This window comes from Chanodichthys erythropterus, chromosome 12 (genome assembly GCF_024489055.1).
Source record: "Chanodichthys erythropterus isolate Z2021 chromosome 12, ASM2448905v1, whole genome shotgun sequence".
NCBI classification, from domain to species: domain Eukaryota; kingdom Metazoa; phylum Chordata; class Actinopteri; order Cypriniformes; family Xenocyprididae; genus Chanodichthys; species Chanodichthys erythropterus.
This window is the reverse complement of record NC_090232.1, coordinates 39615355-39631610: the sequence shown is the minus strand read 5'-3', so window position 1 is coordinate 39631610 and position 16256 is coordinate 39615355. Positions and strand designations below refer to the sequence as shown.

General features: G+C 34.8%; 1 protein-coding gene across 1 annotated transcript in view; it reads right to left on the bottom strand.

Moving 5' to 3' along the window:
* Window positions 1–16256, bottom strand: part of sorcs3a (sortilin related VPS10 domain containing receptor 3a) — a 282904-nt gene that overhangs the window by 3293 nt on the left and 263355 nt on the right. Inside the window, exons 23-25 of the mRNA XM_067402597.1 lie at window positions 12998–13129; window positions 8986–9085; window positions 488–593 (exon numbers count right to left, since the gene is read on the bottom strand). Of these exons, the coding sequence (XP_067258698.1) occupies window positions 488–593; window positions 8986–9085; window positions 12998–13129 (338 nt within the window). The remainder of the gene's footprint in view (window positions 1–487; window positions 594–8985; window positions 9086–12997; window positions 13130–16256) is intronic.

Sequence of the window (16256 nt, the reverse complement as noted above, 5' to 3'; positions counted from 1 at the left end):
AAGCTAATTGCTTTGTTTTTTCAAGTGTAACATTTCCATAAATATGCTTCCTTTTTAAATTACTCGGGGGTGGGAGGTGAAAAATTATATCCATTATTAATGATTGTTTCAACATTTCCGAGTCTTTTCCATTTGAATTATTTTGAGACCAAATAAATTATTCAAAGCATTCCAAAACAGTTTTCCAGTAGAGGAACCATGGCTGCATATTAAACAATCCATTGATATTTTCCTGCACTTTCACAAGAAGGTTTTTTCTACCATATGCAAACTAATAACTAGATCTCACAACTAGCATGAGTAAAAATAGCACTCCCTGATGCAAAGGAAAGTCGCTCCTGATACTGTCACATCAAATTTTACTTTATACTTTATATATAGATAAACAGAAATGAAAACAATGGTGTTCATGAAAAGAAATGAAGTTCAAATGCTGGAGCCCTGGTAAAAGGAATGAGTGATGTAAAAACTGTTTGTGTGGATGTACCTCTTAAATTTGTAGATGAGAAATACAGCTAAACCCAAAAACACCACCGACAGAAGCATCAGCATAGCAGAACTGCTGTGTCTTGGGATGGAGTCAACCAGAGGAGCTGCGACAAAGACAAACACAAGAGTTAATACACTGGCTCTTTTTTATAAGAAAAAACTCATACATCTTTTAGATCTTACTTCATATATAATATAATTCAATTGTTGGGTCAGTAAGATTTTATTTTGTTTTTTTAAAGAAGTTAATTTCCTTTGACGACTGCCCCCTAATATTTGACTAACCGTTAGTCAATGAGTAGAGGCTTATTCAAAAAAAAAAAAATTTAATTAAGCGCTTAGTCGCAGGAAAAAAAATCCAAAGCAAGTGGTGAAGTAACGCAGTCTGTGATGGACATATCGTTAACGGCTGGTCTATATGGTACATCGGGCAGGACAGTACATTGGGAAGGACATTGAAACGCTTGCCTATCATTCATCGACCTCAAATATAGCTCATCATCTGAAACATGTAAGTAGCAGCAACTTTACATGGCCACTCGCTTTAATGTTACCCTAGAAAAGGTAGACTATTCAAGTGTTTGTGCAAAAGCTGAATAGTGCAGCATGAAAGCTAACACGGAGGCGCCAGCGCGATCACTTGCACTTAAAATACTTTGCAATTTTTTGGTTATACAGATAAGAGTAATACATCTTTTGAATCTGTGAAGAGTCTACTTTTATGTGTGTGCACTTACAATAACAACAAAACATGCTTTTGTAAAATAATGAAAGCAAATGGGGTACGCTTTCTGCCATCTCTCTTTCTGTAAGAACGAAAACTCCATGTACACTTGCCTCATAGATATTAAAAATATATCTGTAGAAAGCGAAATGTCTACTTTTAAATGAACCAATTCAAATGGAAAACAAATATACTCAGGTTATGTCATCCGTATGAAACGTGCATGTATGCACATGCACTACTGTGGAGATGACAAGTCAGCATCATCAAGCTTTATGTGTGCGTTTGAACACTGATTAGGCTACCTAGGCATTAAAGACTCTTTATTATAATTTATATGGTTTATTAATAAACGTGCGATTAGTTGACGAATCGCTTAAAATTAAGGACTATTAGTCGACCAGAAAAATCTTTACTCTACGGCAGCCCTACAAAATTGACAGTGAAGACTTTAACATTGTTACTAAATATGTTTTTTTATTTCAAATAAATGCCATTCTTTTGAACTTTCTAAACATCAAAGAATCCAAAAAAAAAAAAAAAAAAAAAATTATATATATATATATATATACAGCTATGGAAAAAATTAAGAGACCACTTAACATTGATTTCTGAACTTGGAGTGGTCTCTTAATTTTTTCCATAGCTGTATATATATATATATATATATATATATATATATATATAGTAATAAAATAAGAACAAATAAAAAAATTCCAAACAGCAAATAAATGCAATAGAATAGAGAGCAATGAAACTAAGTTTTTCAGGTTAAGTAGGTTTTTATTTAGATAAGAAATACTACAGAAATTAAAGTAATCAAATGTAAAATAACACATCCACGTTGGTTACATTAATTTCTGTATTTTTTATTGTAAATATTAAATACAGACTTATTCTTACCATTAAAGTTAAAAACGTATTCAGTCAAGAGCAGAAAGTGATTTTCTTTGTCTTTTGTTCTTTAAATAAACCAAAAAAGAACTGCACACTGCCATTGCTGCTCTCAGAATTTAATAAAAAGACAACGTTTCGACCAAAGAGGTCTTCGTCAGGTCAGGCAAACAGTAGATAGTGACAAAATAGTGACATTTTGTCACTATCTACTGTTTGCCTGACCTGACGAAGACCTCTTTGGTCGAAACGTTGTCTTTTTATTAAATTCTGAGAGCAGCAATGGCAGTGTGCAGTTCTTTTTTGGTTTATTTTGGAGTTACTTTATGATCGAGCACCTGCCCTGAGTTTAGTTGGGATGTGCGCATTTTTTCTTTTTCTTTTGTTCTTTAAATAACATGTCAGACAGCAGCAGGAATATTGGACTGCTGTCCCTTTAAGAGTTGCGATCCAAAACTGATTGTGTTTATCTGAATAATTGCCAAGACGAGCATTTTGACATAATTTTGTATGTATTTAATATTTTAAGTGCATTAAGCCACTCATTTTGGTAATTGTGACTCTGTTTGACTTCTGTCTCTGTTTGAGACTAAGCGTGGCTTATTCGCGTGATCAGTGGTGCGCGCGCTTTCGGTGTGAGCACGAAACCTGCAGGAACCATAGACTGTAAAAAAAGAACCGGAGCAAATGAGACGAGTGAGAGAGAGGAGGCGCCCGCGCGAGTGTGTGTCACTTCACCGTGAGAGAAGAAAGCGAGAATGCGCAGCTGACGTTACTGCCTGTGCCGCTGGTAAAAACAAGATCGGCTCGGAATCGGTAAGAAGTGGGACTGAAAAACTGGACTCGGTCGAGACCAATTAGGACTTGTGGCGAGACCAATGACCAAGTCCGAGAAGTCCGAGTGCAAATATCACCGAAAAACGTGTTACAAAAAAGTACTACAGCACTAATATATATATATATATATATATATATATATACATATACAAGGCCGGACTTACCATTGGGCTTGACTGGGCTCAAGCCCATGGGCCCCGCCCAATAGGGGGCCCCGCCCATTTACGTTAGATTTTTTCAATAATATGTCAGTCTTTTAATTTTTCATTTAAAGTTTGTTGATTGGACTAGCATTGTTACCTGGTCCTGCCCCTGCAATGAAAATTTTAATTTAATAGACCCTTTTCACAATGACGTCAGTTAACTTCCGCCTATCCGCAAAGCAGTGTATCAGTTGTTACCTTCGCGCCGGCGACTTCTCGGGAAAATGCTTTAATAACTTTAAATGCGAACGGTTTATGTCAAGGATTTACACAGTCGGCTTCTTCTGGTAATGATATTTATTATTTACTTTCTGAAACTGCCTTGGTTAGGGTTTCCACGAGCAGAAACTTTATTTGCAATGTTGTCATTGAATTGAGTTTTATCACAACGATTGTGTGTCCACACTAATCTGTTAGCCTATTTGGAATAAAAGGAATATTGTCTTTAAAAAAGTCTTTATTTTTAGAAATTGGTAGGCTATATGATAATGTTCTTGTGAGATTTATTTACAAATAATGGACATCTGGAAGTGTACGTCCATAATAGTCCGAAGAATTAATAGTGTGAAGATTTGAGATAATTTTACATCATAACCAGTTTAAACTGAACTGCTGCAATATATTAAGATTGTATAATTTGTAAGAAGTGTATTGAAAATACAAAACGGAAGTAGCCTATGTGTTCATTTAATGTTATTCCCTGGAGAAATAATTTGATTTTGTTCATTTGCTGCTATAACAATGAGTACTGTTGTAAATCCTCTGTATATTTTTGTATGCGACGATCTTGTTCTGCAATAAAGAGACGAATGACAATGTTTTTTTACTATGGTAAAAATGCCATGTACATGAGTCAGTTTTTACAACATTAACAGTTTTCATATAGAAATAGTATTATATTAAACACAATTTGTATTATTATGTATGCCATATTTATCGAAATAAAAGTATAAAAATAGACTTTGATATTTAAAAAGAATAAGCTTATGTTGATCTTCATTGTACAAAGGCCTGTAGGCGCTGAAATAAGTAGTGCATTAAGGTTTGAATGAACAGTTTTTTACTGCACGTAAATGTTGGAAACATGCGTTTATTTCACAAATATATATAAACAGCTTCATCTGCAATAAAGACAGCAAAGTGCATGTATGGCTTCAGTACGTATTCAACTCATCCGACTTTAAGCAGCAAATCGCACCGATCGGTAAGTTTTTTTTTTTTGAGATCTGCGGCTGCTAAATACCTCACCTTGAATTTACATGAAATTGGCCGACTACAGCCATCCTTTAACCACATTTGTGGCATATGTACAAATGTTGAGTGCACTTCATTCGAGTCGCGCTAGTATTCCACTATGCTGACAGAAGGCACTTCCTATATTAAAATTGCTATCTTATATTAGCCTACCACTAAATTTGAACAAAGTTAGGCATGTTCTATGAAGTTCTATTTATGTATTTTTGCTAGAGTACTAAATTACATCTAATGATCTTTAAAATGCCATGGTAATGAGAAAATGCTTATTTAATTTTGTTATATATTATTCTCTAAGATTGTAATTTATGTGATGTAGTAGACATACTGTAGGTCAAAGTCAGCCTAAAACTGCCTATATGTATACTGGAGATGTATATAATCTATACAATATGTCAGTACTTACCAAGAACAGATTTATACACTCATAGATTTAGCTATTTATATGTAATACAAATGATTTGTAATGATTGCAACCTTACAAGGTATTTGTTTGTTTTTCAGTATGTTTTCCAGGTAAATAAGTGTTTTATTCTCATTCTGACCAATATATTTGTGCATTGCAATAAACACCATGATCACTTTGAACTTTTTTAATCATTATTTATTTATTAGAAAACCTTTTTTAATAATTGATCATATAAATAAATTATAACGGTCTTTTTTTTAAACATGTAACTCTGTATACTGTACTAGTCACCTTTTGAAAGTAGCTTTGCACTTCAAATAACGATTGGATCGATTATATTGTTACGCCACCAGATGGCGACAAATTACTTAAAAAAACATTTGTCATTGAATCGTTCATTCAGGAGATTCGTTCAAAATGCTGATTCATCTATGAAACAAGTGTATTTGATTGAGGAATTTAATCATTCATTCAAACCAAAGTTTTTTTTAAATAAATGATTCAGATTAACAATTAACATTTTTATAGACTTAACAAAATAACATAATTTATGTTTATTGCTGAAGTTGTTTGTTCAGAATCGTGATCTCTATTTTTATTCTCAGTTTATCCAGAATTGTGTAGCTCTAATACATAGCTTGTGTGTGTATCATTTTGTTCTATTTAAAGTAATGTATAGAAGGTAGGGCCCGAAAGTGACTCAAGCCCAGGGGCCCCCACCACCCTAAGTCCTGCCCTGTATATATATATATATATATATATAATGGTTTCTACAAAAATATTAAACACCACTGTTTTTGACATTGATAATAATAAGAAATGTTTCCTGAGCAGCAGATCAGCATATTAGAATGATTTCTGAAGGATCATGTGACAATGAAGACTGGAGTAATGATACATTTTAAAATGTATTAAAACAGAAAACAGTTTTTTTTAAAACTGTACAATACTTTCAATAGTTTTGTGGAATAATATTGTTTTACTGTATTTTGATCACATAAAGACTATCACATTTGAGATTATGAAAAACATGAAAAAAAATTCTGACTGAATTTAAATCAAGGAACTTTGCTGCCATACCATGGGTGCAGCAGGCGCAATTAAGCAGTGCCTGTGGCCCCCTGCTTGCACAGGGAGCATGCCTTGCAACCATGGAGACATTTGTGAGAGACGTTGGGTAATATAATTGTGCCTGCTGCACCCATGGTATGGCAGCAAACTTCCTTGAATACTACGTCAGAATGAGAGAATAGTTCCTAGCCATATCAGAGTAGAAAATCGCAACTTTTCTTTGTCTGTCGGTCTTAGTACACAATGTAACTACAGAAGAGTCAAGTTTTAAATAGGAAAAATATCAAAACTCTTTGTTAATTTTTGAGCGAGATGCTATTGGTCTCATCAGATTCAATGAACTATGCTAAGCTATGCTAAATGTGGTACCGCCAGACCTGGAGATCGGCTGAATGGATTCAAAAATGGTAAAACTCAACTGCTTGACTCTAGGGGAGTTGGAAAATTAGCCTATTTTTTATTTTTTTTAAAGTGGAATGTTCCTTTAAGACATTTAACTGACTGTGTTTACGTTAATTTCATGTCATAAAAGCATTTTGAGATGCAAGCAGGCTACATTTAAACACTTAAACAGCCACTTGCATGAGCACCCTTCACAAAGCGCATGTGGAAATTGAAAGCAGCCTTCTGTCAGTGAGTTTCATATTCATAAAATATAAGCCCACAGCACTCCAAACAACATAAATGATGCCTTCGTAGAGCATTTGTAAAGGGAAATAGGCCTACCGGTGGGCGAGAATGCAAGCTGCAATGGTGTTTCACGCGATAAAACACGCGAATGTCCGCGCAATGGGCATGCATAATTCACTCTAGCTTTTCCGAACTGTAAGAAGGATTATTTTTATCTTTTATAACTCTTTTAATGTCACTTGTTATATATATATAACTTACTATATTACTGTCTAATATAATATATCACTTTATATCAATTTATAAAGTGAATTTTAAAATACTTTCTCCTATTCAAACATAATATTCAGAGAATAATTTGCTTTGAAAACATTACTCTGTTTTAGCATCCCAACCCATCAACATTGTTTGACCAGTGGCGGAGAAATGACCTTCAAAACAAAATCTCCTGGTGACACTAGTGGCATAAAAACGACACACTTCAGCTTTAAAAAGACATACTTCTAAAACCAATTCAGTATCTATTTTCTCTGAGGATATGACACTTGATTCATATTAATGATAACCTATGAAAGTCAGAGCACTTATCAAGGGCAGATGATGTAAAATACTAAATTCTTTTGGCCTTACTTTCAACAGCACAATATTTGCAAGAGGATTCACAGCTAATTTTGTCCAATAACAATATTTTCTGAACAATATGTATTTTAGAACAAAATGTACCAGTCTAAAAATGGCATTTCATGCAGAGCTAACACTGTTTATCACAAGTGAAATAAAGAACTGATCTTGAATCGCATCTCCTGTAACATAATTTCCACAAAAACCCCTTCCGCTCTCCCAGAGGGACTTCTGCCAATTGTTGGCATCCCTTCAAAATCGTTCATGGGTGCTTTACACCCACTGGCTGTGACTATGCTGTTGAAAGATAGCCCCATGAATCCTCTGACCTTTCCTGGAAGAATCACGAAAGCTTTCCAGAACTTTGGCTACAAAAACGAGAAAAGAAATGGGCCAAGGAGGCAGCCAATGTTTTGTTGTAAAAGCAGGTAATAGCACAGACCATGAGTCAAAGTAAGAGAGCCTTGATGCTATTATCGCTACAAGGAATAAGTAGCCATTACCACGAGGCTGGCCTAGTTATGACACAGAATAGTAAAGGAGCCAAATGATATAAATGTGGCAGTCTACAAGATTATGATGAATATAGGGTAAATTAGAGTGAATTCAGTAAAAGCATACATGACATTTTTTTATTTGAGATTCTGGTTCCAATTCAGATTATTTATTCATTTGACCCATGTTTTATATGTGTTATTTTTATTAGTATTTTTTATTAGTATTTTTAGTTTCATGCATGTTCCCTAGGAATCAAACGCATGACTGTTTCTGTCGTAATAATGAAGGCAATATATTTCTGTCATGATTTCAAGTTCACTCATTCATTCTGAGACATGCAGAACATGCAGACTTTATATTTAAGCAGCGGTTTAATAATCACAGATGGCCTCCATATTGCAATTTGAATTTGATTAATTGTACAACTCCAACTTTTGATTTATGAAACCAATTTGGTGGCATTCTTATACAGTATATCCCATTTTAATGACTGGAATCCACAATTCCATCCACAATTTCCACCTCGCGGAAATCATAGGGCCCTATGTATTCTAGCTTAACTATGCAATTTCAGTTTCAATTTCAGCAAATATTCCTCAGTGATTAAACAACACTAAAAAACAACACTATTCAAATAAATATAAATTTAAAGTTCTAAATATGAATAATTAAATAGTCATGCTATGAACAATGAGTCAGTAAATAAACTAATGACAATTATACTGACTTAGAGTTCAGTGAGTGACTCAAGAATCTCTGAATGATTCAATGAGTGAGTCGTTAGAACTGAACATCAAGATTGAGATTATTCATGAGTGATTTTGAATAATAATAATAATAATAATAATAATAATAATAATGTTATGATGTTTCGCAACAAGATCTGAATTAGATTTCCATTCCCAATCAGATTATTTACATTTTTTTTTTTTTTTTTTTTTTTTTATATAATTCAAAAACTGGCAAAATAAAATAAACAAACCAGAAAACCTCATTCTATTCAGGGGAGACTTTGTTTTTCTTCTTTGAAATTGAGAAGATCTTGCAAGCCATGATTGCTGGACAGCAATTATCCAATTATCTTCCATAAGGCTTTCAGCATCACTAGTGGAGCATAAAAGTCCAATCTTTCAACAATATATAGTGCCGACAAGCTTCTGGTCTCAAGAAAGCAATCAACATAATTACCCAGACGAATGTAGGGAACAGTATACAGCACCCAACAGAGACTAGAGAGGGAGATCAACTGAAATATCACTATGTAAGGTAATCAAATATAAGCAGTTGCACATTTCAGTTATCAGCTAAATTGTACCGAAATAGCTACAAACAATATAATTTCAACAGTTTGTTACCTAAAGTTAATTGCGTGATGTAAACGATGACCCGGGAGCCAGATTTCAACTCGAACTCCACCGAGATCTGATTCAATGCATTGACCAGGATTTCTGATATCTAGGAAGAAAACAGCATACAGAAAAGTTATTTACAGAATGCAGACTTCAGAAAATGTGAGTGCTGATTGCCAAGATGCTATGTGGTTTTGGCATGTATGCAGTACCAGTTGCTAAGGTGTTCTAGGATAAATAAAGTAAAATAAAATAAAATAAAATAAAATGAAAGTCAATATAAGGTATCTCTCTAAAATAATAAATGCATAAATAAATAAATACATTAAAATAAATTTAAATAAAATAAAACAAAAATAAAATGTACGACAATATAAGGTATCACTATAAAATAAAATAAAATAAAATGTAAGACAATATAAGGTATCTCTCTAAAATAAAACAAAATAAATAAATAAAATTAAATAAAATTAAATAAAATCATAAAAATGTAAGGTACCACTCATGTCCATAACAGCAAAATCTGTGCTACATTTTCTGTAGTAGATAATAGCCTTGTTTGTATTTGTAAACAGGATTCTGCGCTCTTGTTTGTATGAAATACAGATCCTACTTAGACATAACAGTGGAGATGATGCACAATGTGATGTCTAATATCAGATTTTGATAAACTGCAGTGCGACACACATACCACATCTCTCTCATCAGAGAGGCTGAGAGTCAGTGAGTGCCCAGATGATGTTATAGTTCTTTCTGCAGCATCAATAACAAAACTGGCCAAATAGTAAAACGTGTTGTTATTCTTAAGAGTGTAATTTGCCAGTTGTGATTACACCTGTGAGATCCCAAGTGCAGAGCTTAATTTTGTGAAGTGGTAGTGCCAGTAGAACAATTTAGGTTTTGGATCAAAAGGGCTTTAAATACCTAGCCCTAAGTATGAGAAATAGTAATAATTAGTGGCTGACTGATATATGGCCTGATAAGTTATTCGTTGTGACGATAATAGTGAGCAGGACTTTAATTTTGTAAGTGCCATTACTTTCTCTTCATAAGTTTACTGTCTTTTTTTTTTTTTTTAACAGATCTGTCTAATAATAGAAAGGCAGATGCTATAATACTTTTTTTTAAATATACTGTCAGCATATACGCATTCAAATCATTTAAACAGGTCTTTAAATGCCTGTTAAACATTGACAAATCTAGCTGAAGAGTGCATTGTATTCTGTATAAAAACGCATGTACTGATCCAAGCCATGTGAATTGGATGCATATAGGACAGTTTGGTTGACACTGGACATGCACAAGCAAGCAACTTTAGACTATGCTGCGCTATATCCAATTTCCAGCTATGTCATTGTATATTTACTGTGTACTGTATGTAAAATTAGCATTATTTAAGAATATATGATTCCCAGTGAGCACAGATTTACCAGATTATTGAGTGCACTGTTGGTTGGTGTTTACTTGCTTTTTGTTCATGATTTAAAAAATTAAAATTTTTGAAAATGCAATGAAAATGACAGAATCAGGAAGTAAAAATCGTTATTTACAATCGTAAAATGAAATAGTCTGATATTTACGGTGGCCCAGTAGTGCACAACACAACGAAATTAAAAAAGCAAACATAAGTTCACAACACAATGGAAACAAGCCACAACACAACAAAATAAAGTCACAACACAATGAAATAAAGCCACAACACAACAAAATAAAGCCACAACACAACGAAATAAAGCCACAACACAACGAAATAAAGCCACAACACAACGGAATAAAGCCACAACACAACAGAATAAAGCCACAACACAACGAAATAAAGCCACAACACAACGGAATAAAGCCACAACACAATGGAATAAAGCCACAACACAACGGAATAAAGCCACAACACAACGGAATAAAGCCACAACACAACGAAATAAAGCCACAACACAACGGAATAAAGCCACAACACAAAGGAATAAAGCCACAACACAACGAAATAAAGCCACAACACATCAAAATAAAGCCACAACACAACGAAATAAAGCCACAACACAACAGAATAAAGCCACAACACAACGAAATAAAGCCACAACACAATGGAATAAAGCCACAACACAACGGAATAAAGCCACAACACAAAGGAATAAAGCCACAACACAACGAAATAAAGCCACAACACAAAGGAATAAAGCCACAACACAACGAAATAAAGCCACAACACATCAAAATAAAGCCACAACACAACGAAATAAAGCCGCAACACAACGGATATGCTCCTGACCACTTGGGGGCTCTCAGAGCTCGGTAATATTACTATTCCTTGCTTGTGTTTTATAAAGTTGACAGTTTTACAAAGATATCAATACCATAATTAGTTTTAAGTATGTAAGCATTGTATATCGACATGAAATATTAATTAAAAATCAACTACGTTCACAATAGCTTCATATTTATACTTGTGAATGATTTGACGCAATACCACGGCGCGTGATGAAGGGAATATCCACCAATTCCACCAAGTGGTTAAAACGTATAATTTGTATTCATTACAATTACTTTTAACATTTAAAAACAGACATGTTTAAATTTCAAAGGTTGTTAGTTCCTGTTGGTAAGACTGACAAGCTTTGGAATTTGAATATGTCTGTTTTTAAATGTTAAAAGTAATTTTAATGAATACAGATTATACATTTTAACCACTTGGTGGGATTGGCAGACGTTCCCTTCATCATGCGTCGTGGTATCGCGTCAAATCATTCACAAGTACGTAGGTGATTTTGAATTAATATTTCATGTCCATATACGGTGGTTACATACTGTTTAAACTAATCTTGGTATTGATATTACTGACAACTCTATAGAACAGTGGCAAGGAAAACTAACTTTACCGAGCTCTGAGAGCCCTCTAGTGGTCGGGAGCATTTCCATTGTGTTGTGGCTCGATTTCTTTGTGTTGTGGCTCTATTCCGTTGTGTTGTGGCTCGATTTCGTTGAGTTGTGGCTCGATTTCGTTGTGTTGTGGCTTTATTCCGTCGTGTTGTGGCTTTATTCCATTGTGTTGTGGCTTTATTCCGTTGTGTTGTGGCTCGATTTCGTTGAGTTGTGGCTCGATTCCGTCGTGTTGTGGCTTTATTCCATTGTGTTGTGGCTTTATTCCATTGTGTTGTGGCTTTATTCCGTTGTGTTGTGGCTCGATTTCGTTGAGTTGTGGCTCGATTTCGTTGTGTTGTGGCTTTATTCCGTCGTGTTGTGGCTTTATTCCATTGTGTTGTGGCTTTATTCCGTCGTGTTGTGGCTTTATTCCGTTGTGTTGTGGCTCGATTTCGTTGAGTTGTGGCTCGATTTCGTTGTGTTGTGGCTTTATTCCGTCGTGTTGTGGCTCGATTTCGTTGAGTTGTGGCTCGATTTCGTTGTGTTGTGGCTTTATTCCGTCGTGTTGTGGCTTTATTCCATTGTGTTGTGGCTTTATTCCGTTGTGCTATGGCTCGATTTCATTGTGTTGTGCCTTTATTCCGTTGTGTTTCTGGCTTTATTCTGTTGCGTTGTGGCTCGATTTCGTTGTGTTGTGAACTTATGTTTGCTTTTTTAATTTTTTTGTGTTGTGTACTACTGGGCCACCGTAGATATCATATATACCGGCCATCCCAAAAATAAATAAATAAATACATATTGTTTGAGCGCTTATAATGCCTACCAATAAATGTTTGACCCTCAAAAGTGTATTAAATTCAGAAGTCCCTACTGTAAAAGACCCTTGTTGTGGCATGTCCTTGTCATGCAAGACTAATCAGACACTAGTCTTTCCACTATTATCACAGATAATTTTGCCTTTAAGGGTAAAGAAAATAGGTAAAAATGTCATGCAATCCCCTTCGGGATATTTTTGACACATCTTCTCCTTTTGCGCTGACAATTACTTTCATTGTAGCTCCAGGTATAAGCTGCTCTTTTATTCTGATAAAAGGTCCATCATTCTTAAGCGCATTTCAACCTTGACCATTAATGTGAAACCATAAAATTTGCATCAGATAACCTGCTCCAGATCCTCCTCTGTCCGTTTCTTGCCATCCGATTGGTTCCGTGGAGGAAGCAGGAAGAGTTCCGCAGCAGTCGGAATGCCAGGAAACACGGCCACCAGCAGCTGGTCTTCTGGAATGTCAGCGACCTGGACAAAACGACATTAATTGCATACGACTTAATGATTTATATGTTACCGTCTCCTGCATTTATGAGGGTTGCATTAATTTTAAACGAGGCTGATGGCTTCCAGTAAATCAGATATGATGTATACAGAATGAATCCCGGCCAAGAAATTATTAGACGCAAGCGTGTGAGGGCAAGCGGTTATACACACATTGAATTCCTAAAAACCTCAATCAATATCTTTGTCAGAGAGCCACTACAAAACCAAAAGGTCTAGATATTATGGGCTTCCGCAAAGCCAATAAAGGGAAGACCACCATGTATTTTCCTAGAGATACTCACTAAAGGCCATTTCCCTCATAAAGAGGGAATTATCCGACCTCAGGTAAATAATCTTTGTTTTATCTGCTATTACCACACAGGACTCAACTGGTTATAAGACAATAGCTCAAGAATAGACAGCCTAAGTATAATTTACAATGAGCAATGTGGCCAGAGCTGAAGCAGTCTTACAAATCAATACTCCGAGTCCAAGTTTGTACTCACCGCTGCAATATTGGAGAAAAAAAAAGCCCTGGGGCTCATTGAAGGATTCAGCCTATGTGCAATGGCTACTGATATTCCTAAAGAGTAATGCACATCTTCAAACTATAGCCTTTATTTCTTTCTCAACACACTAGTTTCAACACACACCCCTTCTGCCGGTGAATTAAGGGCCAGAAAGGCAATTAGACAGCAAAAGAGAGACATAACATTGCAGTGCTCTTAATTACACCCTGCTAATAGCTTAAGAGTCATTGTTGTAATTAAATCGCTTAATGTCAAAACATTTTCTTCCCAGACTGAAGAACTGTGGAATAACATTAAAAGGCACAGATGCAATAATCCATTATAGTAGAGGACAAAGTTGTTATTAAAGATGCTGTTTAGACATCTGTTGTGGTTTCTGTCATTGTAGTTCATCTTTCCCCATTTAAGTCAATTTTTGCTCGGCTGCGTGTAATATTGACTGTCCACCAGAATGCAAATACAGCTTCACAGGCAAATTTAAACAATTCAACACTTCTATTTACAACTTGTTCCAATATTTGTCATTCAGATGTATAGTGCTATTAAAAAAATACATTATTGTCATCTTTACAACAGAGACCATCCATTGTGTAAATGCTTCCTTGGATGCAAAATCATCAATGTGAAAGTCCTTGGAAAATTTTTAGAGCACAAGACTCACAAATGAGCAATTTACTGATAATTATTATAAATGGAGACATTTGCACAGCATGGGCTGAATTTTTGCTGAACAATGTGCAGACATGCACTCTGGTCATATTTTTGCGGCGCTATTTTTCACAGTAATTAATTAATCTAATTAACATGTTAAATCGACAGCCCTAATATACAGTCAAACCAAAATGTATTCAGCCACCTTGAACATTTCATTCATTAATACAGTTTATTCACTATAGTTTAAAAAATGGTGATAAAATATGACAAGATCTCAGAGTTAAACTGTGTCAAAAAAAAAATAAAAAATCTTATGTCAGATAACACTTAAGCAGAACATGGTCAGGTCAAAGTGTATGAATAATTTTTGGTTCCACATTTTTATCAATTTTACTGGTAGTCCACTGCAAGAGGAATTTTTGGGTATAATATGTCACAGTTTGCTTTATTCTGCTCTCCTCACTTACATTTATGAACTATAGTGTCCTGCACCCACTAGTAAAAATATATCAAAAATATAATATACTATATATATATATATACACTACCATTGCTTTTGAAAGTCTCTTATGTTCACCAAAGGCTCTATTTATTTGATCAAAAATACTGTATAAACAGTAATATTGTGAAATATTATTACAATTTAAAGAAACTGTCAGCCATTTGAATATATTTTTAAATATAATTTATTCCTGTGATACAAAGAATTTCAGAATCATTACTCTAGTCTTCAGTGTCACATGATCCTTCAGAAATCATTCTAATATGCTGATCTTCTGCTCAAGAAACATTTCTTATCAATGTCGAAAACAGTGCTTAATATTTTTCTGGAAGCCGTTTTCAGAATTCTTTGATAAATAGAAAGTTTAAAAAACAACATTTGTTTGAAAAAGAAATATTTAGCAACCATGTAAAAGTCTTCAGTCACTTTTGATCAATTTAATGCATCCTTGCATAATAAACGTATTCATGTCTTAAAAATATGTTACTGAACCCAGTCTCTTTCCATGTTTTATGGGGACTTTGTACACTATAAAATAATTATGTATATGGAAACTATATATTCTACACTGAGGGAAAAGAAAAAGTGTGCTGGATTTACATGACTTAATCTTGTACATTGGTCCCACATGAATCATAAATTAAACAAACATAATTTGTTCACATAATTTCACCATCACGGAATTAAGTAATTTTTAAGTGACCCAATTAAGTAGTATCAAAGTGATTTCCCTGGCAGAATTAATTCATTCTATTTCATATACTTTTGTCACATGATTGAATTACAAGATTGTACTAGTTAGCTAACAAAAGCAAGCATAGGATTAGTTCTGGCAGGTCACATTAGTCAAATTTGCATCAGCTGACTCTCAGCTGATCCACGTCTACCTATAGGATGCCTATCACAGCATCCATATGTAAGGTCCATTCAATATTATGAACAGCTTTATCCCGTTGCTCAGGAGCTAGTTACCCTCCTCCATCTCCAGCTAAGCATTGATCATAGATGTCACAACGAGTACTCAGGGATCCCTAGTGCAATGTGAGTCATACTTGCGTCATTTCCTATTCTTTCTATAATATACCTATCAATAGATGTGGAGAAAAGCCTAAAATAATAAACACAACTTATCATTGGTATTTCTTTCAGTATCAAAGTGTTTGTGATGCAAGTCCTGTGTTGACTCTGAGGCTCTGGCTCTGCCTTTAACCCCTGCTACTGAAACCCTCTATTCTCATCTCCTCAGGCTGTTATACCGCTATCGCCCCGGTGCACCAGAACAGACAGCCGCCTCCACTCACCTCACCTGCCCATTGCCTCAAACAGCCATCTTAAATGGACCTTGACTTTGATTATGTCTGAGCCTCGCTCTCCCTCTCTTTTTAATACACTGAGCTGTTTATCAGCGGCAGTATGGATAAAG